Below are 27500 nucleotides of genomic sequence, written 5' to 3'. Positions count from 1 at the left end.
GAGTGTATGCATGCTAGTTCAGGCTTTCATTGCATTATCTTACTAGTAACTATTTACTTCTGCTATGTGTGCAGATATTTCTAAATGGGAAATAAATCAATTGTCATTTATCATACAGTGCCTATGGCGTAATAGCTACGCTTAATAGTATGTTTGTTGTCAGGGTTCAATGAAGAATCTTGCAATTGCTTATGTAGATCATGACTTGATGCACTCTCACGTTTCACTAGTAATACGAGATATTGTTGTTTCTACCATTTCCAGGTCTCAGAATTTTATCAGGTAAGTATTTAATTTTAATCTGTTTTCACAATTCTAGTAAAGTTTGATCAATTAGTCGTTTTCCTTGACATTGATTAAGGGTTTCTTGTGGATGTTTTGGAAAGGTGATTGACAATTACGTCTGGAAAATTATTATGACAAGATACTGTTGTGTCCAATCCTAACGTAAACTTTACAATAATTCATCTATTACAATCCATACTAAGTACGCCCTCTGAGCATTTGGCAACGAGTTTTATTAGTTCTGACTTACGCGAATAGAAGAGCGCCCCCTAATGGCCGAAAAACCTTGATCGCGGGGTATTTTCAGGGCAAAAAAGTCTAACTTACAAATGAATATATGTTGGAGAGAGAGAAGGAGAGAGGGAGAGACAGACAGACAGACAGACGGACAGACAGAGACAGACAGACAGACAAATCTAGAGACAGAGAGAAAGAGACAGAGACAGAGACAGAAAGATACAGATTGATACAGAAAAACAGTCAGACTGAGACAATAAACATATACATACATACATACATACATACATACATACATACATACATACATACATACATACATACAGACAGACATACATACATACATACATACATACATACATACATACATACATACAGACAGACAGACAGACATACATACATACATACATACATACATACATACATACAGACAGACAGACAGACAGACAGACAGACAGACAGACGTGTACACACATTTCCAATTGTGTAAAAACGTTACACGCATATACCTCAATCATTAATTGTTTTCACTCTCTAAGTACACCTAGTGCTAAAATATGACGTACATCGTGTAAATGTAAACAGATTAGGTATTCTGTAACTGTTCTTGTTAAAATTTTATATAGTTCCATATGCAATTTGTAAATAACTTTACTCAATATTTGATTGCCTGACCTTTTCACAATACATGCATTGTTATTCAGATATAACATGGGCATTGTAGCGTAACACTTTGAAAACACAATGTCCCCCTTCCAGGATGTATACAGGTGATTAGCAAACATTGCAAACAATAAAGCCGGATCAGACAAGTACTAAAATATGAGTTTTAAGAAACGGTATAGGTCCGTAGGATGATGTATCAATTACAGATAGACACGTTACCATAGTAACTAAGTATTGAAATGTCGAGACATTAGATAGAGAACAATTAAGTTGGAGGTCAACGCCACGGTGACGAAGCGCGAAATTTATACCTTCAATGGAGGGATATCGTTATCGATTAATCTATATAAAAGTATCGAATCTTCATGGCAGCGGCTTGCTGTGTTAAAATACAGTGTGAGATATATACACTGAGGGAGCATGGTGGTTTAACATTCGCCGTCATTGACTGAATCATGTAATTTACTATGCCGATTAAATGTCACGTGACATACTTAATAATCCAAATTGCCCACGTCTGCTTTATAGCAGACATCCCATCACATTATTATAATCAGGACTCGTCCTGCAGTGCCTTCAGCTGACTGCGAAGCAAGCCGGTGCCGAATTGTATAGCCCCATGCAGGTAGGTTTCCAATGTTTCATATTTTGCTTACTATGGATACCGTCGTGTTATAACACTGTGGGCTATTTAGGTTCAAAATATGATACAAAGCGACCGTCCTGATCGTGTTTGACACTTCGATTTGTAAAATAAGGCGTCGCCCTGATTCCTATTCAATATGTGTGTATTTTTTAAAATATCTTTTACTGGGAGTGAATCCAATGAAACTATATACTATTAGGCAAATTAAAGTCCATAGACTCGGAATACATATAATGTTTTCCAACTGCGTTAGGTTTGACGATTGTACTGTTCATGTAAATTTCATAGGAACAGTGAAAGGGGATCGGTATAAGGAGATGCAAATACGTTTTGTCAGACTTCATCTCCAAGTACTATGAGTCATCTCCGAACACGAATATTAGATTGTAAAAAACTGTATGACCAGGTGTGTACACAGTGTATTAAAATACAACCGTATCTCCGGAGGTCGAATACAATATTTGCATCACAGAGTCTTTTTTTTTTACTAACAGACAAGTTTCCTCCTTGTCTGTAGTTTACCACACATATTTTAAAACACTAGAAAAGTGTAATGTTAATAACCAAACTATGACAATATTAGTTAGTCTTGCTTAGAAGTGTAAAATAAAAGTGTAATTGAGGGACGATGGTGATTCTTTTGTACAGTATCGAAATTCATAAACAAATTGAAAGGCAAAAGAATGTACGATAATGCCAACCTCAATACACATCAGAAAGTAAACAAATGTGATAAATTAATTGATAATAGCGGATATACAGAAAATCGATATTAAAGCCTTGGGACATGGCGTTATATGAATGAATGTAAATTTATTACTATGAGTTCAGTCTGTATAATATAATACAGTTACCATCTACATTAGCGTCATTTATATGATAACAGGTTGTGTCATTATCATTAATTTGTGTCATTATCATTGTAAAAGTAATCTCTGTGTACTCATATTGAAATTAATATTACTACAGTGTGTAAATATGCACCAACCATTCTCAGAAAGATATCAGTAATTTGCATTTTAAACTCAGCAATGGTGATTTGAATTGTCATTTATAGGAACACCTTTGGGGCATGGGTATACAGATTAAAATCAATACCTGCTGGCTAATGATGACTTCATTTGTTTTCATCAGTGTCTGTGAATTTTTCCATACCAGCCCATCTGTCTGTCTGTCTGTCTGTCTGTCTGTCTGTCTGTCTGTCTGTCTGTCTGTAAGTATGTATGTATGTATGTATGTATGTATGTATGTATGTATGTATGTATGTATGTATGTATGTATGTATGTATGTATGTATGTATGTATGTATGTATGTATGTATGTATGTATGTATGAAATTCCAATTCACATCAATCATATTACAAAAACAAAGCAGTGTAATACGTTTATAACACAGCATAGGGTTTAGCAAATATGTAAATTTGAATTAGTAATTTGACGTGTAGATTAATCGTGGAAGGAAATGAGTTTAGCGTCTATCTTCATTAATTAAGCACAGCATCATTCAGTAGACATTCATGTATGACTAGACGATTATTTGACACTTAAAGAACCGGATACTGTTCTCCGGCACTGGTTGTTAGTAAGTGATTTCTCATCTCACTCTGTAAATAAATCGAGTTGTATTCGGGCATGCGCACAACGAGCTTACATGTCTTATCACATTCGATGTGATCTGTATGTTTACAGTAACAGATGACGTGTAATTGTCATTTCCAGGTGCTCAATCGTCAGCTGAGTACCAATGAGACACATTTAGAGCGATAAATCGAAAAGAGTAACAGAATGTAGCATGTCAGAGGTCACCCACTCTGTTCATTTATCACACTACAGTCATGATAATCCGAGTCATTAATTGCAGCTTTCGACGTATATTATCAATAATGGAAAAGCGAAATGGTGTACAGGTTGATGCCTTAGAATTGAAGCAATTACTGAGGCAAAATAAAGGTTAACAAGTCGGTCGGATTCTATGTATTCTAATAACGTCATGATTCATATTTTCTGTCATTTAGAAAAAAAACAAATCTAATTCAAAGCCTTAATTTATTAGCAGTATGTTTAGAGAAAAATATCCACATAATACATTAAGGTGGCCATATGGATGAAGATTGGGTCTTTATTTTGGATTTTTAATTTATAAAACAATTTTATCATGGCTTCCTATTTGAAAAAATCAACGTGAAACAACTCTTGCCAAATCATTGTTTGTAACTCAATAAATTGCAAAAGATTGATAAATGTGAGTTTATTTGTTATTATACGTACAAGGACGACCTTTCTTTCTTTTCTTTTTTCTTTTTTTTTACATATCTGTTAACTTTTTTGTAATAATGTTACAGTATTAAGTTACAGATACAGACTTGGGCTGAGTTCTTTCACATTGATATTTCAAGGTGTAGAACAGCATAATAAAATTGTTATATAAATTAAAATTCCAAAAATAAATACCCAATCCTCATGCTTATGGCCACTTTAAAACCCATGAAAAGATATTTTCACATCTCTGTTTTAAGTTTGATTTAGGTTTATATCCAGATTACAACAAAAGTCGGGGTCAGACTTGTACACAAAACACCACCATGTGTCTGCTAGTATATTGAGATAATATCCAGCTACTTGGGTAGCCCTAAGATTTAGTCATGTGACCTTTGACCTCCCCTACCAGCCTATCATTTTGTTAACGGCAGTGTATTGTAACGTAAAATTAGATTACGATTTCCCTCAGCGATGTTCAACCCCACGTCTATTCCTATCATGAAAAATATCCTAGACCAATACTAGGTTTAATCATGTGGCGACGAATTGACGTCATCTCGCAGCGGGAAAATTAAAAATACAATAAGAATGTGCGCCCGAAACTTCATTAATAAGTAAAAGACCGTTAGCGAAAAGCCAGGCGGATAGGGGAAATGCGAGAACCAAATATGCCAACACGACTGGACTGTAGACTAATTTAGATAGGTGGGAGGGTTGAGGTAGTTTGTTAAAATTAAAGATCATATACTAATATACAGTTCCCCCATAAGTATCATCCTAGTGTATATTAGTAGTAATTAAGTGTCTATCCATTAACACAACATGGTCATTATATGTATATTTTACACACATTCTTAACTTCTGACGGACTCTCCTTTTTATGCGCTGTAAGAAGGATTGAAACGTTTTCTGTATTTTTCAACGTAAACAAATTAACGACAATGAGGAAAAGCAACACATGGAATTTAAGATTATTTTCGTCAGGTGTATAGTTAATTAGCTATCCACTCGATCAAAGCCTACACATTTAATACCTGTGCTGGTTCACTGAGTGTTCTACCCTGACAGAATTGTAATTACTACGATAACCCAATATTGACGTAGACAAGCCATGACCTGTCATGTCGAAAATAGTCAAGGACATGGAATGGAAAATCACAACGGTAGTTCGCTAACAACAATTTAGTGCAATATAAGATTTTAGGGTAAAGATCAAACGGTAACCATCACGAAAAAAATGTGTGTAACATGTAACCATGGTAACGAATTAAACTCTTCATCGTTGCTTCGATAGCTACTCTTGTGTTTTATATGATTAATTCGGTCTGAATGTTTGTGCTTGTGAAGTATTTAATTTCCGTGTCTGCCAGGACTTTGTCGTAAAATGTCATGGTTCAGTATAATATAACACTCTAAAGAACAGTTATTGGCGATGATGTCTGTGGACCAAATCGTAGAATACATATAGTTTCAGATTTCCATTTGTTTATCATTCAAACATTTGTGACTCGAATGGCGACATTATCTATCTAGCAACTTGTGGTTTTATTTACGCCGTTTTACGTCACACAGCAACTTTTAAAAATAAGCCTTAGGCCCAATTGCAAAAAGGGATAATTTTCAACAAATGTATATCTGAACCCCAAGATGACTAGCTAAGTATATATGGAGCTGTGAGTACTGTTGCTTCTCTTTGCATATAAAAGGTGTAAATGGTCATTTCTTAGAGTGCTCCTGAGGTTATAATTACTATGATCAACGATACACGACATCTTGTGAATGATGTTTTGGTATGGTATCCATACAAATTCGTAGACACTACTGAATGTGTGAACAGAATTTTAAGAAACTGTGCGTTGTAGTTGGTACTTGGATAACAGTATATTCAAACTGACATACAAGAAGTGTGGCTACTCAGTATGATATCCCAATGCATGTACTATATCACAGATAAGTAAGAAACTTGTCTGTGACTATATGTACTTGGTATACATACCGTTAAACGATATCTTTACAACCGTTTACCATCTTACGTCTGATTTGAGAGAAGGGACATTGGGAATACTTACAAGATAGTGATTGTGGTCTACGGTGCATTATCTCATATTACAAGTACATTTAATATGATTATCCTTCTAATCTGTACATGCATCAAAGATTGTTTCCAAAGCTTAAAAATAGCAAACACTGATAATATCAACGAATGTTAGAGTAATATCCGATTACTCTAACTTCACTGTACGTGGAGTAGTTGACTTTGTATTCTGGACACAATCTTCTAGATATCTAATCATAGTTGGGTATTTGTTTCCTCCAGAGAATGTGACTTCGCGTCAAGAGGCCACGTGGTCGCTAATTACGATATTCTGAGTTTGTCTGTCTGTCTGCGTCTGTCATGTCTTTGTACAAAATATTGTATCGCCAAAATTTTAACAAAGTTTCATTTTTTATAACTTTCCTGTAAGTTGCATGTTAACTTTAGATTAAAGTCAGGTGATAATGTTTATTTATTCATATATAAAAATTCGGTAATAACTAAATTCAGTCATGTAGTTACGTATGATTCATAACGATAAAACTAAATTAAAGAGCATTGTTTCGATCATTATGTATAAACCTAGATCGATCAAGGCAACAGCAGATGTTTTTTCACATAAGTTAACATCTTCCAGTTCGAATACCCTTTACAGGGAAATTACTCCAAAAGAATACAAATTAGGCAGGTTTTAATGATTGTAGTTGAATGGCGTGTTATACATACTAATTATAAATACTGAGAATGACTGTACGGTTGATCAGCTAGCCAACGTGGATAGCATACACTCTAGAGGCTTTCCATTCTTAAAGCGATATCCACTACAGCGAACGAGAACAGTTTCACTTTCAATACTCGATACTAGCAAATGTATCTTAATGAACGAACAGGGATTAGATTTGTAATAACAAAGCACATTGTATGTGAATCCAGTAGTATTTCAAAGCCGTCATGGCATTACTTTAAATAATTGGTTTCTTTATGCACCCCTGAATTCCCCTGAGACGACTCGACCTAACAAGTCTTACTCACTTTCCCCGATAACAGCTCTATTATATATATTCCCCTAGGCGTTTATTTGACACATTTGATAGTGATGCATTCATACAGTAATATGCAGTCAACCTCTAGTCAAGAAAGAATGCTCCTTTACTCGCCTGATACGAATCCCCTCAAACGGCCCCCTCTTATGCCTGACAGGAGAACGTATCATGCACGTCGACTGTCCTTTACATCAAAAGTAGTCATATTGCATTCACCTGTCGGTCGTCCGAGCAGACTACGAAATACAATATGTTGTTTCTTCCACCCACTCTTCAATCTCAACTCCTGTCATCATCAAACATTCATTATCGTTCAGTGATTGAACGAATTTGGCACAAAGGTGAACTGAAGAAAATTATGACAAATTTTACAGCTGCACGAAACTGAGGTGCAACGTAGATGATGTAACAGGAGAAGGTTAGAGGCTTATCACCATACAGATGGACAAATGCTAACAATATTTACGTTCTACTACCCACTTCGTGAAACCTTCTTCATTTCTTCGTATTTTATCGCGAAATGTTTGTGAACATATTTCTCATTTTATATAACCTTTTTGGTAAATTTTCAACTTAATTTTAGAATGAAGCTTGAGAAGTAGTTTTTTTTGTATTTATTTATTCATTCGTGAACAATTTCTGTTGAATAATTATCTCACTAAAAATAGTTTACATACAGTTGTTTAAATGATTTTAGGTTCTTTTAGGATTTCGGGAAAAGTTACATTTTGGCAGCGCCCTCTGATTTGGCGGGGGAGTTATAGATGCGTTGTGATTAGATAAATGAAGTGATAATGTTGCTCGTGATTGGCTGAAATGAAAGTAGCTCAATAATTCCTAACTATGTTTTAATAATATAACCTGGTTGTACCTTATATTGACCAGGTTGTCCTTGTAAACAAAAAATCTTACACTTTGGTAATCGACGGAATTGCATTTAATTAGCTGACTCATCTGACAAAGTGGTATCTATTTAAAATCAGTCTCACACAGGCGATCATTCCTTTTTTGTGTTGACAAACAATGTTTAGTTTTCAACTTAATTTCCACTCTCCGAACAATGAGAAAATTGTCACGTGACACCAAATTTGAATATTCCTACGTAGGGATTTTAAAATGTACATTCTGTGAAATAAGAAAGGTATATAGCGTGTCGCGAGACAACTTGTCGACGAAATAAGTTTAATCGGTGCCTCTAGAGGGCTAGGGATAGTATGTGTGTCTGGAGGGTCAACTCGGTCAGAGGTACGTCTGTAGCGTGACTTATTAAGTGCTAATGACGGCGGTAGAGAGAAGAGAATGACATGCAACATACGGTGAAGTAACCATCATAAGCTTACCTCACGCAATGCAAGTTGAACGCATTCGAACAAAAAAAATATGGAATCTATACCTTGGTCCTATTACGTCACGACATCTCGTCCACGCCATTAATTCTGTGGTGCTGATATGAATCAAAACATTTTTGTTCCTGGTCTGTCATTATACATTATGTATGCTTGCAGAGGTCTCTAAGAAAAATTACATATGCTATTCTATTCTAAGGGAGCTTGTTCAATTATAACTCGTAACCGAGAGATCTGTAACATAGCTGTCAGGCAAAAAACATGGCATAATTCATAATCCAATGAAGTAATGTAGATGCATGAAAAAATGCAATGAGCACCTTGGTTAATTACCACGATTTATGCAAACTGCCCATGCGTACATCTTTCGATATTATATGGAGATTTTATAACAATTTTCAATACACAAATGTAAATGATTGTTATTTAGATATAGGTTGAATAGTGTCTCACTTTGACCCCTGTCTTTGCTAATCCGTGGTACATTTACCAATTTTACGTTTCAATAAAATGTATTTAAAGGAAGTTGAATTAGGGTAATTGTCAATTTTGAAAATGTTCCATCACAAACTTAGAATTCTTTTTTGGCTTATTTCATTTAGAATACTCCATTCCATCTAGAGAGGATTAGTCTTCTGTGAGGATGGTACTTTGCGGCCATACACAATTCGATTTCCGTAATTACAATTTGAAAAGAATTAATTTACTGGCCGGGATGTATTATGGATTCTTCCAGAGCAGCGCGCGTGAATAGTTAATATTTTATTTATAAGATCAGCTAGTTTGATGCTAAATTGTGTGCTTTAATGATTTGACCGTAAAATTGAAAGTTTTCAGCAATACATTGTAAGCTAGACAGGGTAGAAATTACTGGTGTTGCCAATTTCCTGTTAGTGAGATGAAAACGATGTATTTCGTGAGGAGATCTTCAAAAGGGTGATTGTCCACTGTTCGCAAACACAGACAGATGCAAAAACTATGTATGTCGAGCGTGACCATAATTAAAGAAAATTTTATCCATGGTTGTCAAACAGACAGACCCCACAAAACTGTCTATTTCGTGATGATATTTATAGATGAGTATTCACGGTTCTCAAACACAGACAGGGTTGAAAGTAGTGTAATTTGTGACGACGATATCTGATCGTGATTATCCACTGTTCTTAAAACACACACGAAAACCAACTCAAGACAGATTCCAATTTGAATAGTATATTCAATGTGCAGTGACAACCGTGCATATGTCAGTTGAAACAATCGACAAATATGTGGTTACAATTAACAGATACTGCCAACATGTAGTTTTGTACCTGTCAAACCTAAACTATTTTAATGTTTTGATAACAAAATCCCGAAAATGGCTTTAAAAAACAGAACTTTCGATAAATTAACACAAATTTAGAGATCCCAAAAACCAACGAATAGATAATTACATTAAAAATATATCTGAAAGGTATGTAGTCCGAAACAGACAATTTATTTTGTATGGCCTCAGACGAACAACACACTTTAAGCTTCATCATATTTTCGAATTCCGCTAAATTGACAGAAATAATATACTATCAATATTGACAAAGGAACAGTGTGTAATAATCTCAAATATCCGACCGTTAAATGTCATTTTTCGAAACGATTGAGGTTTGAGTGACTTATTTCACCAGCTGCGTCTACTCTTGCCATACAGTTTGTTATCCTAACATCGTTCAAACTACAGATTTATTACGTGTATTGCACTGCGACTCAATAAGGATTCAAAATGTTCTACAATATTGTGATTTGATTTATTTATTCACAAAAGAAAACGAGTAACCTGAAAAAAGCAATTAAATTGAATTATGTGACGAAATAGAATACGAGGCCTGTATTAAAGTTTTAATTAAATAATTTCTGTTATGTTGATAGACTGTCTAGCTAATTAAAATTGTAACTCAGAATTAATGTACTAGTGACAATAATGAAATGTACAAAGACTTGAGATTTGAGATACTGGTAATAACTGTAGTATATGAATATTTACAATAACTATAACATACACGTTGTTCAGCCTCAGGTGACTGTAACTTGTATGCTCAACAGTAGGTTAATGTCATTCATAGACAGTTAACTAGAGCATATAGCTAATACGTTTTGTAATGAGTTTCTGTCTCAGTGTATTACGACTATTACTAAATCTACCTGTTATCCTGCCAGATGACCGTTTTAGCCATGGTTGGTTTGATTTCCGAACTTCGAATGCACGTCTCCATTCAGAATATGGCTTGGCGACTTGAATTCCAATTTTGTTCTTACTTGTTTCAGTATATTTAATGTAATCGCCCTATGGTCAATAACTGTGTACACCTCCACTACTTAATAAAGATACTCTAGACGTGATATTCCTGCAAAAATAGGTTGGCGTCAACATCTGAATGTCTTATTATCACACATACATTATATGAATACAAAACAAAGCTAGGTTTTTTCAATTGCCAAAGTGTTATCATATGGATAGAATTTTTCGACTCGCTGAGAAGTACAACTATATTTTTTATTTAGAATCTTTGTCCATCACGAATTCGTAATCTCGTTCTCACAGAGGAATACCTAGGTACATCTACACTGTTTTAATCAACTAAGTATAGAGAGACAGAAATACTAGGCCCAAATACCCCGGATGTTGTATGACTAATTCAAAAGAAACTGTATAAAGATAATAAATATTCATAATTGAGTAAACTCATATAGTAACGGCGTACGTTATGTTTTCATAATTGTATTGTAAGGTGATATTTTATGAATTTATATTGTGCATTAAAATTTTTAAGAGATGGTACATGAGAGGGTAGACACGGGTATTTTCGTAACGGATCAACTCTTTTTATGTTTCGTACACTGTAAAACTTCGAAATAAAGATCGTAAACACGCAATTTGTCCGTTGTGCTTCGTAATCACGTACATTATACGTTATCCATTCAAAAGTACTAGTCTTATTTTCTATGTACACGGAACGGAAATTTACCCAAATCCAAACAAAATCATCGTACGTACGACTTACAAATGACTGTAACATCTATAATGTGAAACCTTAGACAACCGTAGAAAGTAGCAGATGATGACGCAAAATAATTCGCCGTAATTTGTAAATTGAACAGTAATTTTCATTTGAGGCTGGTGTAAACACGAACATTGGATTATTTATTATGTAATTCGTAATTATATAACATAATGTACTGCATAATTCGCACTCCCCATCCGTTTCAGTTCACACACGTATTTTTTTTTAAAATCTAGATCTGTGATAATATGGGTAGATACACCGGATAGTCTAGACATGCCGACTCTTTCCAAACGAAAGCAAACATTCTATTGCAATACACTTATAACTGAAGTCAGTCTATATACATACCTTAACATTGATTTACATTTGTACCAGACGTCATCATGATCTGTGTGGTAACAATGTGTTAAAATTTTCATCGGAATAAATCGATATGTCCGAAGGGTTTCCCCTATTATCTGCCCATATTTACAATAGTATCATAAAAAAATACGTGTACTGTAAAGAACGATGCCTGGTGACATTGGCCGTGATAGGTATGGACTGGAAAATATCACGTTAACTAATGTAATGTTAGTAATAGGTTCTCTTGACCTCTAAATAACATCACTGGGGAATTTCAATGTCAATATAATTCAGTTTCTATAAGATCTTGAATTTCATCAAGGCAAAATAATTATCTTAAATTCTTCAAATTTGAGGTCTAGCAATGACCTATAAACGGCGTCTTATTACGCTTATTAAAGCTTGAATGAACACACCGTAGAGTGGTTGCACCTTTTTCCTTACATTTTCCATACACTGGATTAAGTAACATAATTTGTCAGAAATATTGAGTTTGAACATTGCCAGTGAATTCATCAAAAGTATACAACCAGCTAGCTATTGGCGTTGATCCAGAATGTAAAATTGTTATGATATAAAGAATATCTTGAATGGATGGACGGATGTAAAGCACATTACTTACAAGCCTTAGGTTCGTTTGGGAGTCACTGTAAAATTTGGGTCATCGATAAAACTATCTAATCAGTAGATAACCAGAATGGTATTTATTTTCTTTGACCAAGATTTGAATCATTAAGCTCAACCTGATCAATTTTGGGTTTAATTTACCAGAGTAAACTTATTCAAACCGTACATGTTCTTAGAGGTACATCTATTACGATATTTCTTTTCGCTATTTCTCACTTCACGATCATCTACACATTATGATGATATAGTTTAAGAGATTAACACTTTTTTTGTTTCACTCTTTCTACACCTTTGCTTGTAGTGATACTTGAGGAAATAACATAAACGTTCTCTATCTTTTCTACACCTTAGCCTGTGGGGGATAGCAGCTTTCTCTTATTTTTTCACTTCCTCTACAGCTTTGTTTGTGATAATATAGTTTAAGGGAAACCAATTTCTCAGATTTCCCACTTTTTTACAGCTTTGTTTATGGCCATAGCTGATAGAGTAACCGTTTTCTTCCTTAATCAAATGTTCTGCTCCTTTGCTTGTGGTGATACTTGATAGAATGTCATTTCCTCTGTTATAGCTTTGTCTGTGGTGATATAGTCGCGGGGATAATCGTTTTGGAGTTGTACCAGAGTGAATGTGATTGAAGAAAGCAGACGGTAGATTCAATCAGAATGGCGAGTTTCAGAAAGACCTGGCAGATGTTTTGTCTCACATGTCTTCTATTTCTACTCTTTAATGCAGGTTAGTGACCCTGTTATTCTTTGACTGTTCATTAGAACGCACCTTATGGGGTCAAATTCACTAACCCCTCCAAAGTTTGCCATATGGAAGCTTAATCCCACTCCTTTGAAAATAAATAATACAAGACATTTGGGGGTCGGGGGTCTACTTCCTGTATTGAGGAAAATGTCAATATTTGATTTTCCCATTAAATGATACACACAGTATTTCGGAGACTATTTTGGATTCTTAAAAACTTAATTTTGAAGTCATTCTGATCCCTACTCTGGAAGAACTTTGTAGGGTGACCCCTGATGCCGTTTCTTGATTTAACTACGAATGAGCTTAGCGTTTCTTGAAGAAAGTAAAAGCAAAAGTCTGAGATATTTATTTCTGAGGCGCGCACTGCCTTAACCCTTTTAGTGCATTTGAACGGCTTAACCTTCTGAGCTTAACTTCATAGAAATATCTAGAATTGGTCTATGTAGGGAACTGAGTACAGATTGTGTTAGAGTTAGTCGTTACCGCCACTCACAGCGAATTAAAGCTAAGTGGAAACATGTGACACATAGATAACGCAATTTAGAAACAATTTAGCAAATGAGTCGTTCCTGAATATATTGATCTGCCAAGATGCATTGATATCTGTTAAGCAATGATCTATTGGTACGCATGCGTAAAAAACACCGTCAGTAATTATTATTGCACCAAGGTGGATGTAAGTGTAAGAATTCTCGCTTGTAAAGCCCTATTATATTGAGTTTTTTATTTTATTTTTTTAAAAAAATACATCGGTTGTTTAATTATAAAAAAATCCCATCTAATACTAAGATACAAGTGATTGAAGGGAGAGAGATTTGGTGAATGAAAGAGAAGCGACGGTGGATCCCAAAACGAACGTGTGCTGACCCCCACAATGGAATAAACCCAGCTGAGCTCTAGTGTGATTTCAACAGTTTCAAATTATTTTAAAAGTGAAAGGTACAACACCGTTATAGGAGGAAACTCACGCACAACATTCGGGTTGACTCCCCCCTCCCCCCACCCGACACCCCCTTTTCAATATGTGCATAAAGGGCAGGATATGACGCGATCAAAGCCGCCTTTTAATTTCAGTCGATTCACAAGCACTTCATAAGTCGTCGTGAATGACAATTGATTTTGGATCATTTACTATAAATATCAAGTCTGCTAATCAAGTTTACAATCATTATATGAGCACTGTGCTGTATCTCACATACTATTCCATTGTCGTAAACCACAACTCTCTTTTACAGCAACTCTGCCTCGTGTACACTCTTAAAAAAATATTTTTGGTTGCGTCAGTGGAAAAAAATATTAACACTATTACTTTGGCTTACTTACAAGAATGGTTTCTCTTCTTTGTTGCGTCAGGGCGTATGTGAAGTTGGGCGTTCCTGATACCGCCCAGACCTGAACATTTATCTGTAATCGTTTTTTTCCCATAAAATTAACACTTAGACGTGTCATACTATTTATAATAATGTTGAAACAAGTAGCAAACATGAGTTATGTAGTATTGTAATTATGAACTGGGATTCAAAACGTCAGGATCTGGGAGAAACTGCACGTTATTATTTGTCAATGCTGTATGGAGATTTTATGTTTATTTCAAGTTAATATGAATACAACACTAAAGATGAATTTTGAATAATTGTTTAATTACTGTTCGATACGTCGTGTCGTTCCGACGTGGCGCCCCACAACCGTCACGGCGTACCTTACAGACTAACGTTTTATATTAAGAGAAAAATAGCGTCTTAACTTGGCTAGGGTTCCGGTAATATTCATACCTTTGTTTCTGTCAAATACGTCGATTAAATATTGAATGTGACTATTCAACAAAATGGTATCATTTCTATTGATTTGAAACTGTGCTTTTACTCTGTCTTAGATCGGGCGAGAGGAAGTGGAAAGCAGGAAACAGAGGAAGCGGAAATCCCTGAAAAACCAAAGGAAAATGCAGCAAAAACAACAGGTATGGTTATGAATTATTGATAAATGTATGAATATTTAACAGGAATGATGTAACAAATATCGTAAATTATTCAAGAATAAATTGAATATTAATGACATGTAAAATCTGTCAATTCATTTGCATAATAGTAGGGCAAAGGTCAAAACATTGTTATTTAACACTTAAAGAGGCACAGCATATAAGTTTTCAGGTTTGGGCAGTTATCAGTGTTTCAAACTGATGTATTTTCAATTATTTAAACGTGTTGAATGGTTTCCAGCATCCGATAGAACTTTCGCCAGAAAGTTGAATATCGTATAAAATGACATGATGATGTTTTTATTGTACAAATAAATTGAAACTCCATCTCACTCTCACTTGCCAACCAACTTTGTGCTATTTGGTCACCCCATTACATGTGTATTGATTGTATACCCAGTCAATGAGTGCACTATATCAATGTACTCTGTAAATAAACGTATTGAAGTTGCCAGACTGTCATATTTTGTAAATGGTGGATTTACTTTAAAAACACATTTCTACGAAATTTAGGTTTTCTGTCCATGGCCAAGACCAAATGTTCATGACCAGCCAACTGAAAGAAATGAGTTTCAGAAAATAGGTATAGGTGGATTATAGAGTCACGAGTACCTGTTTCAGGTACATTTTAGAGTCACGTGTACCTGTTACAGGTGGAATTTAGAGAAACATGTACATGTTTCAGGTACATTTTAGAGTCACGTGTACCTGTTACAGGTGGAATTTAGAGTCACATTTACCTGTTACAGGTAGAATTTAGAGTCACGTGTACCTGTTAGAGGTAGAATTTAGAGTCACGTGTACCTGTTTCAGATGCAATTTAGAGTCACGTGTACCTGTTACAGGTGGAATTTAGAGTCACGTGTACATGTTTCAGGTGCAATTTAGACTCACACGTACCTGTTTCAGGTGGAATTCAGAGTCACGTGTACCTGTTACAGGTGGAATTTAGAGTCACATGTACATGTTTCAGGTACATTTTAGAGTCACGTGTACCTGTGACAGGTGGAATTTAGAGTCATGTGTACCTGTTACAGGTGGAATTTTAGAGTCACATGTACCTGTTACATTGGAATTTAGAGTCACGTGTACCTGTTACATTGGAATTTAGAGTCATGTGTACCTGTTAGAGGTGGAATTTAGAGTCACGTGTACCTGTTAGAGGTGGAATTTAGAGTCACGTGTACCTGTTAGAGGTGGAATTTAGAGTCACGTGTACCTGTTAGAGGTGGAATTTAGAGTCACGTGTACCTGTTAGAGGTGGAATTTAGAGTCACGTGTACCTGTTCCAGGTGCAATTTAGAGTCACGTGTACCTGTTACAGGTGGAATTTTAGAGTCACGTGTACCTGTTACAGGTGGAATTTAGAGTCATATGTACATGTTCAAGGTGCAATTTAAAGTCATGTGTACCTGTTAGAGGTGGAATTTAGAGTCACGTGTACCTGTTAGAGGTGGAATTTAGAGTCACGTGTACCTGTTAGAGGTGGAATTTAGAGTCACGTGTACCTGTTCCAGGTGCAATTTAGAGTCACGTGTACCTGTTACAGGTGGAATTTTAGAGTCACGTGTACCTGTTACAGGTGGAATTTAGAGTCATATGTACATGTTCAAGGTGCAATTTAAAGTCACGTGTACCTGTTACAGGTGGAATTTTAGAGTCACATGTACCTGTTTCAGGTGGAATTTAGAGTCACGTGTACCTGTTTCCACCTCGCCCTTCCCTCTTGTCATGCTACACTTCTCATTTCAGTCATGTTTTTTTTCAGACGAGTGGAAAGCATGGGAGATTATTGTCCTTATAATTGGCATTGCAATTGCACTGGTGCTACTTGGCTGTATTTTTTATCAAATCATTACAATCAGGAGAAACAAAGGACCTGTTGTACTGAAATTACGATCAAAGGAGGATAAAGAAAAGTCGCCATCAAATGATAAAAAGGGGTACACTCGTGCCCCCTTGGCAGAACCAGATCAAAATGGCGTCAATCATGCAAACGGAGATAAGAAAAAATCACCTGTAGCGACACCAAGTCCAAAGGAAGAAACCACTTCATCGCCTCGGGAAGAGAAGATTACAGTCACCCCCGCTAGTGAAAAGGGGGATGAGGAACGAGTAGAGATGGAGGTACAGGAGACGAAAAATGATGAGGAAACGATTGAGGATGTTACAGAGGAAAAACAGGAGGAAAGGGAAGAGAAGGAGGAGGAAGCAGCAGCAGTGGAGGAGGAGGAGGAGGAGGAAGAGAAAGAAGAAGAGAAATTGTCGAACCAGGCATCACCTGACCTGATTGCTTCAACAGACAAAACATTATTGATTGATGAGACAGCGGAGGAAAGTAATGAACACAAACCCCCTTCGTATTTCGACGTTTCCAATGATGAAAAAGAAAAACCGAAGGAAGAAGTTTAAACCATAGAGCAGTATCCTACACAATTTGAATGTTTCTTATACGTACGTATGCTAATCGTCGTCTGCACTTTGAAAAAAAAACCGGCTAAATTTATTTTAAGAAGAGTATATGACCCATTTGAGGGGTATTTTAGACACGATGTATTGGATTCGGATTGTGGTCATGTTTCGCCACGACTTTGACTAATTACCTTGGTGTTGGCTTGTTATTCTCAACTTTTCTCAATATGCTAATTAACATTGAATATTTCGTAAGATTAACAAGAGCTGTGATGACATCTTGAATTACTATCAAGGTATTCGTACCGTATCTAGTATCATTTCAAATCGTCCTTATTTTGAAACCCTTTCCTTCACAGTAGGATATGTCAGCACACCCCCAAATCATGCAATAGTGTCATTATCCAGCAACAAAATGACCAATCACAGAGTTTCTCTTATATTATCAATGTCAACCCTCTTTCCAAAATGGCTGCCATTGATGTCGAAATTACCTTGGCATAAAGGCATTGACAAAGCTTCAGAATAGGCCTTGCCACCGTTAAACCGTACACAGAACAGGGCACTCAATTGGACATTGGGTCATGGATAGCAGCCAATCGTGTTATACGTTTGAGGGCGTGTTGATACATACAACACTGAAAGAGAATATTTCAAGGGATGGTTATGAAAGTCGATGCAATCAATAAGAATCCCGTGACTACTCAAGATTGTTGGGGATATTTGTCAATTACTTTGTCATTCTCAAAATATTTGGCTATATAACGTACAGTTACGATTAAAATCACGAACCCTGACACAAACCATCTACTGGCTCGACAAAGATCTTATCAACAGATATATATCGATCAAGGCAAGATGTAGCAATGTTAGTCACATGTTTATTGAGCCAGACGATAAAATGTAGCAATGTTAGCCACATTTTTATCGAGCCAGACGATAAAATGTAGCAATGTTAGCCACATTTTTATCGAGCCAGACGATAAAATGTAGCAATGTTAGTCACATTTTTATTGAGCCAGACGATAAAATGTAGCAATGTTAGTCACATTTTTGTTGCGCCAGACGATAAAATATAGCAGTGGTAGTAAGATTTTTGTCCAGTCAGACGACATTTTGTATTGCCTAATGTCATTTACGCTGTCTTTAAAAGAAAAGTATTTTGAACCTGTACTTGTTAAAATCACCATTGTTTCGTCTCGTGGGAAGTTGAAAATTTCCATAATAATCCATTTGTAAATGATTAAATAATGGTCAACTTGTGCGTGGAAGCTTTAAACTGCACAGTAACGTTATTAGTGTTTTCAATGTGATGTATTCCGTAACAGCATATTCAAGGTGATAATATAACTATAAACGTCGCTATCAATGAGATATGAGCAAAGTCTGCTTGCGGTCATGTAGTAAATAGTATGACAATGCACGTAGTTGATGTTGTAGTTCAATGTATTACCGATGAAATCGCAATTTTACATCAATTTATTTATCACCATTTTTTTGAAATATCAAACTCTACCGTTTTTCCTTCACAGACTGAGATTATATTTTTATTTTTCAAATTACCGAGTCTATAATTTACGACAATCACAAGCCAGTTTTTTATAAATGGATTAGTTAACATTTAAAATGGCACGATACTCACATTTGTTTTGCAAATCGAAGATAACTATCATATGTATTTCTGTGACCACAGGCTCTACATAAAACACCAAAGACTAATACATAATAACTACTTCCAATACCAGACATAAATATGACCTTTGACCTCTCACTACCAGACACTGGTGTGACAATTATGAATATCCATGATGAAAATTGTGTAAATGTAATTTTCGTGCGTAAATATTTACATCATTTTAATAATGATTAATTATTCATATGTCATATGATATTCTATTTTAAAATTGATGGAAATGTAATTTTCGTGCGTAAATATTTACATCATTTTTATAATGATTGATTATTCATATGTCATATGATATTCTATTTGAAAAATTGATGGAAATGTGCTAAAAAGAATGGGCAGACGATATTTTTGTTCGATCGATTTTGGCGGGAAAGTGTCTAATATTGACTAGAGAGGTTACATTATAGACGAATGGCAATGAGAAAACATTTTTCTAACATGTTGCCTTTGATAATTACATACATGTATAAATCCACTAGGCGAATTTCCATGAGGCACCAACAATCGAAATAGTAACAAAATTGTTCACAACTTACAGTTAACCCACCCTGGGTGATTTTATTCTTGTATGATACACTATTTACAATTCACAGAAGCACAACGCTCAGATCATTCAAATGACAATTTTTAGAGCCAAAGGAAATCAAAACATTGAATCCTTTATACATATTTTCCTATTTGAAATTGGTTTAAGTCAGTTAAACCTTTATAAGTAAGTTCTAGTTAGTAGCTCATGAAGATTGATGATTACCCCACATGAACGCCATCGAGTCCGATTTGTCTCGCCGTCAAGGGTCACACGCTTGAAAGTCGAACCTGTGATTAATGTCTATGTGGGTCAAAGTAGCTTTTCGTAACTCTATCAATTACAGAGAGAAGGGATATCATCGAATACTCCCAAATTACTGCGCATGTTGCTTCGGGTTACTACGCATGTTGCTATAGGTCATTACGCATGTTCAAATCAATCATCAAAATGCCGAAGGCATATTTAAATAGAAATACTGAAAATTGATAGACATGAATATTTGTTGTACACGTACTTAGCAGAGTATTAAATAATTTAATGTTATTTCGTCATTCATATTAACTAATATTACATATAATAACTGATTAATAATTTCAGTATTATTTAAATCTGAATAAGACAGTTGAATAAAAAAAATTCAATGACTAAGCAGACTTGACATTTTTCTTCAATAATAAGATAAAGGAATTTATAACATCAAGCAAGGAGTAACAATGATATATGGTTTATAGTGTACAGTGCTCGCTAACAACCTATTGAATTACTCCATATGTTATTTTAGGTGACTAATAATATCATGATGTGGTGGCTATAGGTTTTATTAATGTTATCTAGAAAAAATGTATGTGTTGTTTATCTAAAAATAATACCTGACTTGTGGAATTAAAATGGAAATTGCTTTTGTAGTGAAAGTGAGATTTGTATTTCTTGGACATTCTATCGTATAAAATTCTCATCAACGTTTAACAATGAAAATATAGAACGTTGACGTCAAACAAAGTAAGACAAAAGAAACTCAATTGTTTACCCTGTGGCAGCAAACGTTTCAAATCTGAGTGGCCTATGCTATGTAAGAGCCTCGTTTTGATCACTAAACGTCATATCCGGGGATATTGTGCAACAGGCGTTTGTATTCGGTGGTGGTCATGTTGAATTTTTATGTGTGTTTGTTTGGTAGTTAATTACAACCTAGAGATTAAGAGTTTTTACAAAAAAGATCTAACTACGTTTCCCAAAAATAGATAAATTTGATTTACTCTTTTCAATGAAAAGATATACCAAAGAATATATTTGATGAGGAGGAGAATATTCTAGTGAACAAAATACACTTGTATGGTATTGATATTATGCAAAGGACTGAAGTTGTAATGGAATCAACACTGATTTATGCAAATCAGCGGGAAATGTTGTCATATCATATTACAAATACAATATATTATATTATTTTTCACGAGCAAAGAATGCAAAGTAGATTTATCTAATAATGCACCATAGTCTGAGTGAAATAAAAGTGAATTTGAACTCGAATTGAAAGAGCGGTTAGATTAGTCATCACACCTTCAACTTCAAGTTATACGAGGGCTTCCGAACATATCCGAACATATTACGAGGCCTTGCCATTCAATGATCGAGTAAGAGATTTAAGTGTTAAAATCAGAGTTTCATCTCGTGATTCTTATATTTTCATCTTTTTTATTACGGGTGGGGTTTACTACGCTATTTAGAAAACCTCGTGACATTTGTACTGCGTTGATTGAAATATCTTTGTAATGTCATAATGTAACTACATTATCATAGTTGTATATACGTAAGCATAGAATAAAAACATGTTGTATTTGATATTTGTATATAGATGTTTTTTTTATGTTAGCCTACCTCTCTCTTGATCTCTGACTCCATGATTTCATGATGAACGAGAGGTTTGTTTGTTCGTGTTGTTTCCTCTAACTGACATTCACGATCTACCGATAGTGAAACGCCCGTGTCCACTACACACATCGTCTAACTTGTCCTGGTATCAGCGTCAACCTGCATATAGTGGGCGAAGTATCCTAACAAATTAATTGGTCACAATGCGAGTGATAACACAACGTCAAACTATTTCATTATTCAAATGAAGTCATTATGTAAATATGCACTTGAAACTCACATGAACAGTTGAGTTAACATATATAGCCAAAACAAATAATGTTTGTCACAATCACTATATTTTACTACATTAGCCAAGTTGGCACAGTAACAGCTAGCTGAGTCTTCATCCCAATACATCCTACAATATAAAGTACGCTAATTTACATGTAACCAAACCATAATGCTATGTTAATTTATACATTTGGATATGCATATAATGGCGATTATGGGGGAGGAGATTGGGGTGGGGTGGTGGTTGCTAAATTGTCAGACTGAAGATGATTCAAGTGGCTTGATAATAATGAACAGGTGTAACAGAGTCATAGATCTCGCCAGTAGACATGCAGTCTATATGCACATGTACTTTCTCACCGACTACAACTGTCTTTACCATCTGGTTAGATTTGCCCATAGTTTCATCCTAATGTTGCAGCAATTACTGGGACTAAATTTTTAGTGATATCTGTATCCATGATGATGTGACTTTGTTACTGACTAAAATCGAACGAGCAGAAGCATTGTGCAACCACGATCTGTAATAATTGCTGACAGCATGTGTGTCACGTTTTTAGATACCGTACGTCCACAGATACACACACAAACTCACACACACACACACACACACACACACACACACAGACGCAAAACAAGCTATTATAACATTACCTCCCCTTATGAGAGGTCAAAACACTATTGTGTTCAGCAGCTCGAAAAGTAACCTCAAAAATACTCGTTCTTCACACCATTATACAAGTTCCAATACTTCGTTAACAAGATTATTTCCGTGACTGTCTCAAGCTGTAGTGACCTTCGGTAATGGGATATGTGTTTAAATAATTTAACCCATTTTATTCTCCAATCTTGATCTTTAAGTGTACAACATATATTGTCGGTGTTGTTTTGGTGCAACACAATAGTTAATGATAGAAAAGAAACTGTGTTTGTCTGCCATGACTTAGAGTGTACATCATCACAGGCGTCCACGAGTCTGAGTTTATGAGATATATAGTATTCTGTGACCCAAAGCCAAGCTTTGCATTGGTATATTAACGAGTTGTATATCAGACGGCATTGTCTCCATCCAGCTTATAATATCAGAGGTAGCAATAAATTGCTATCTCCCACGCTGTCATCAATAAGTTAGTACATTTCTGAAACCGTGCTAATCACCCATACAATTTTCCCTTTGGGATGGATATATGTATGTATGTATGTATGTATGTATGTATGTATGTATGTATGTATGTATGTATGTATGTATGTATGTATGTATGTATCTGTATGGATGGATGGATGGATGGATGGATGGATGGATGGATGGAGAGATGGAGGGAGGGGGGAAGGGAGGGGGTTGGGGTGGATTAATGGTTGGATGGATGGATGGACGGACGGAGAATGCGATATATTATAATATAATTCGGAAATCATTCATGTTGCAGTAATTCACTGCAGACCTATTATGAAACAGTAAAACTGCAGTAAGTACATTTTATTTATTTGAGTGAGATCACCTAATTCCCCAGGAATCGGTGATAAAGTAAAATACAGTCCTCGTCAGTTCATCGTGCGTCTATGATCTATCTTTGGCGCCACCAACGACAGTATCTGGCAGTCTACCAGTGCCAAATAGTATGATAGTATATTAGTTTATAATATAATATAATTGATTTCGTTTAGTTAATAAAATAGTGTCGATTACCATTCAATACTACTGATAACAAATTTCGTCTTTTGCTTGATTACATAAGCCTTATGACCAAAAGTCAAATTTGAAATAATGTTTTTTCCCCCACGCATTATCTGTCGTCACCTAGGACATTATATTTGGAGATAAGAGAACAAACAGCTAACTATCGGAAAATGTTAGTAGACTTTTGATAAATATGTTATTTATAGAAAATAACAAAAACACATATTTTCACTAGGTCATTTAGACTCTGAACGATCTTTAATTCATATTTTTACCTTATATTTCAAATTAAAAATTGACCTTTTCTGAGATCAGAAAACACATATGAACAAATTTACAATTGTTGAAAACGAAAACACACAAAACACTTTTGACACTAACTCCTACTATATAGGTATGCCAATATCTTAATTTTTAATATGAATGCGAGTGTCAATGTTAATACATCCTATATACAATTTGTCAATCATTAAATCAACACATGACATATCTAAAAAACCCATACTAGCTGTAACTAGCTGTAACTAGTTGTAACTGGGGTAGTATTATTCAATTATACAAACAACTAAAGTTGTGATCTCGTCAGTGACACTGATTTTTGGGTGCGGACCCTAAAATCAATTTGGTTGGATCTTGCATCAAAACTATGTGTACTGCTATACGAATATGGTGTCCTTATCAGGGTGTAACCATATTACGAGTAAATCATTTTATATGCCATTTTATCAAACAGCGCAGTTTCAACAACCATTCTAGTTTCAGCTAGTGCAGCTTTAACAACTAAGCATAGGGTTGGGGATTAGGATTAGCTTTAGGGTCAAGATTAGGGTCAATCCAAATTTAAATCTTACCCCATATTCAATAACTAAGAGTAAATGGGAAGAGACACTGGCAGAGCTGAGTTTCCTAGTCGAGTTTCCATTATAAGATCACTTTTCTTACTTGTAAAAGTTTTTTTTTTAAATTTGTATCCACTAAAATTGATAACAAGTACACAGAGTCCGTATTATCGAAAAAATAAATGTCAGCCGAGTAGAAAAATAAGTATAATCTTATATTTGTACAACACTGGCAACTACGTCATCATGACGCAGGATCTTTTACATCACCTGACCACAAGACAGGAAAAAGAATTATTGTAAATGTTTATTGGATAGTATATGTAAATAAATGTATGCACATTTGATTGAAAATATTGGCTAGTCTACTCAAGATTGTTATCGATAAAAGTAATACATTGTCTCCGGCTGTGCTTGATTAGTTTTCCAATATATGTATCTCCTTGCAACATTTCATAGCAATTGAACCATGAACTTTGACCTTGCAAGATGTAGTCGTCATTTAAATGAAATATAAAACAATTCAAAGCCATGTCGCACCTGTAAGTAACTTGTCAATGCTCGATTTCATCAGTATTATACTTCTGTTTGTAGATAACGTACTCTTTCAATGTAAACACATGTCCGTTTGTGTGAATATTAAAAGAAAATAATGTTTCAGATCAATGCCAGAATATCGAAAATATCAAAGTACATAGGACTGTACAAAATGGTTAGATTGTGAAAAATGTTTGCTTTCGTTTTTTGCGAGGAAATATTCGTCGTTGAGGGCACCCTAAAACGTAGGTCGTACGTGGAGACCGATATAAAGTCTCATACAACGGCGAATCCGTCAGTGTACTCTCGTTCATAACCACTGCGATAACAATCACTTATATATAGTTAAGTAAATATGAATATAAATTCGCTTTCTTTTTTGGCATGCTGTAATTTTGGGTGAGTTTTAACCAGAAAGATAGAAAATTGAAATGTCCAAGAAAAATCTTAATCAGTAAGATATGATCATGATGTGTGGTATATTGTTATCGACCTGATACGAGTGAACAGCAGGACGTATATATCTTACGGCCTAAAAACTATTTATATTAACAATTCAACACTTGATGACTTTGTTATTGTCATGTCTATACGTATACACCATTTGAAGGATAGTCTTGCATTCATGAAATACAAAAGACATATCATATACTCCATGAGTTTAAGATGAAAAAATTGTGCAATCACAAACTTGTGATTTCAAACAAATGAATTTTCATCACGTGTAGGTTATTTCATCGTCATGATTACAATTTATCAGACGGTACTAATCAATTATCAGTCATGAATATATATTGTTCATCTAATACATATACACGTCTACTGACTTCCATATGCATGAGGCAACGCTAGAGCATTGCTAGCTAGGAAAAATGACGTCAAGCAACTTTCAATTCAAGAAATTCAATGTTTCTAGATAATTACATGACATTTATGTGATCTGAAATCATGAAATAACTCCAAGTTAGCCACAAAAGTAACGGCAAATTTAAAGTTGGTGAAAATGCCTCTATATCCTGGATTGGTGTTCTCTGAGTTTAGGTGTTAGTAATAACTATGGTTGATTCGTCACCAATGCGGTTATGACAACGATGGCAAAATATATCGAAAAAACCGCGTCGGAATTGTTTGTATTTGAACGCATAAATAACAGGATTCACAACTGAATTTGAAAAGGCCAACAGGACAAAGAAACTATAATAAATACTTGAATAAACAACCGGAGCTCCAAAATTGTAAGCCAAAAACAGACACTGATTTGGGGACCAACAGATAGTGAATGCCATGACAACCAAAATCAACATTCTTACTACTTTCTGGCGAGCTTTAAGCAAAGACTTGGCCGGGCCGTATTCTTCTGGGTTTGTATTTTGAGCCAGCCGATCAGCATTTTGTCTCAGACTAGAAACGATTTTGTAATAGCTCCATACCATGATTAAAATCGGGAAAAAGTAAGTAGTTAAGAAACTGGTTACTCCGATTATACTACTTGCTGTGGAGCTGGGCCAAGAAAACTGGCACGTTGGTACGCCCTCAACCAGGTAGATATCATGGAAAAATACAAAAGGCAGTTCAGATGCAAATGATATGAACCACGTGATTGATATCATTGTAACGGCTGTGAATTTAGTAAATTTTTGTTGATAAGAAAAGGGATGAACTATTGCAAAATATCTCTCTACTGTGACTGCTACTAGGTTAAACACGGAACATTTGATACCAACCCAGAATAGGAGCTGGGAAATCCAAACCCGGCAATAAAGCATCCCCGCAAAGCTTTGTGGGTATTCAATAGTAATGGCGGCTAATAAATAACGATTCAAGATCAATAGCAAAGAAGTAAACCCATCAGCAACTGCAAGACTAAAAATGAAATAATTTGTCGTCGTTTTCATGTATTTACAAGTCAGTATAATTATGCATACTATCGAATTGCCGATAGTACCAACGACACCAAGCACCAACTCTGTTATTTTCACCCAGTCTACAGAGGGCGCACTGTCAGTCTTCAATTGATTTATTGACGTGTTGTTATAGACTTCCATTCCAGCATCCAGATATTTGATTGTTTCAAGAAGTGTCGTCTTCTACTTCCAGGAAGGATTACACAATCATCAACAGTTATGTTTACACCGAAGTGTGTTGAATAAATCGAAATGTGCTTTTATAGAAATCGTGTCTTTTTCATCAGATTACAATCAATTACCATGGTCAGAATACAATGTCCTTTATCAGTTCGACAACATTCTTTTAATTAGTCAACCTGCAAATAAAAAATACAAACATGCAAATTAATAAAATCATTATAATGCAGAAAGTGTTAATTGAAACTCATCTTCGAGAATGGATGAAAACTGTGCTCTAATAATGCAGTTCTACATACATACATACATACATACATACATACATACATACATACAT

At 35.2% G+C, this 27500-nt stretch overlaps 2 protein-coding genes across 2 annotated transcripts; one reads left to right on the top strand and one right to left on the bottom strand.

The window, feature by feature from the left end:
- Positions 1-1730: 1730 nt before the first annotated feature.
- Positions 1731-21704, top strand: LOC144445733 (uncharacterized). Its single transcript, XM_078135377.1, has 4 exons — positions 1731-1813; positions 13096-13259; positions 15154-15237; positions 17024-21704. The coding sequence occupies exons 2-4, from the start codon at positions 13190-13192 to the stop codon at positions 17665-17667; spliced, it is 798 nt and encodes a 265-aa protein (XP_077991503.1). The 5' UTR covers positions 1731-1813; positions 13096-13189; the 3' UTR covers positions 17668-21704.
- A 4412-nt stretch (positions 21705-26116) lies between these two features.
- LOC144445815 (tachykinin-like peptides receptor 99D) lies at positions 26117-27124 on the bottom strand. The gene has a single exon (XM_078135455.1). The coding sequence runs from the start codon at positions 27122-27124 to the stop codon at positions 26117-26119; it is 1008 nt and encodes a 335-aa protein (XP_077991581.1).
- Between the last annotated feature and the right edge of the window lie 376 nt (positions 27125-27500).

The sequence above is a fragment of the Glandiceps talaboti genome, chromosome 14, assembly GCF_964340395.1.
Source record: "Glandiceps talaboti chromosome 14, keGlaTala1.1, whole genome shotgun sequence".
Lineage (NCBI taxonomy): Eukaryota > Metazoa > Hemichordata > Enteropneusta > Spengelidae > Glandiceps > Glandiceps talaboti.
Note: the sequence above shows the minus strand (reverse complement) of the source record. Positions and strands in the feature narration are given on the sequence as shown.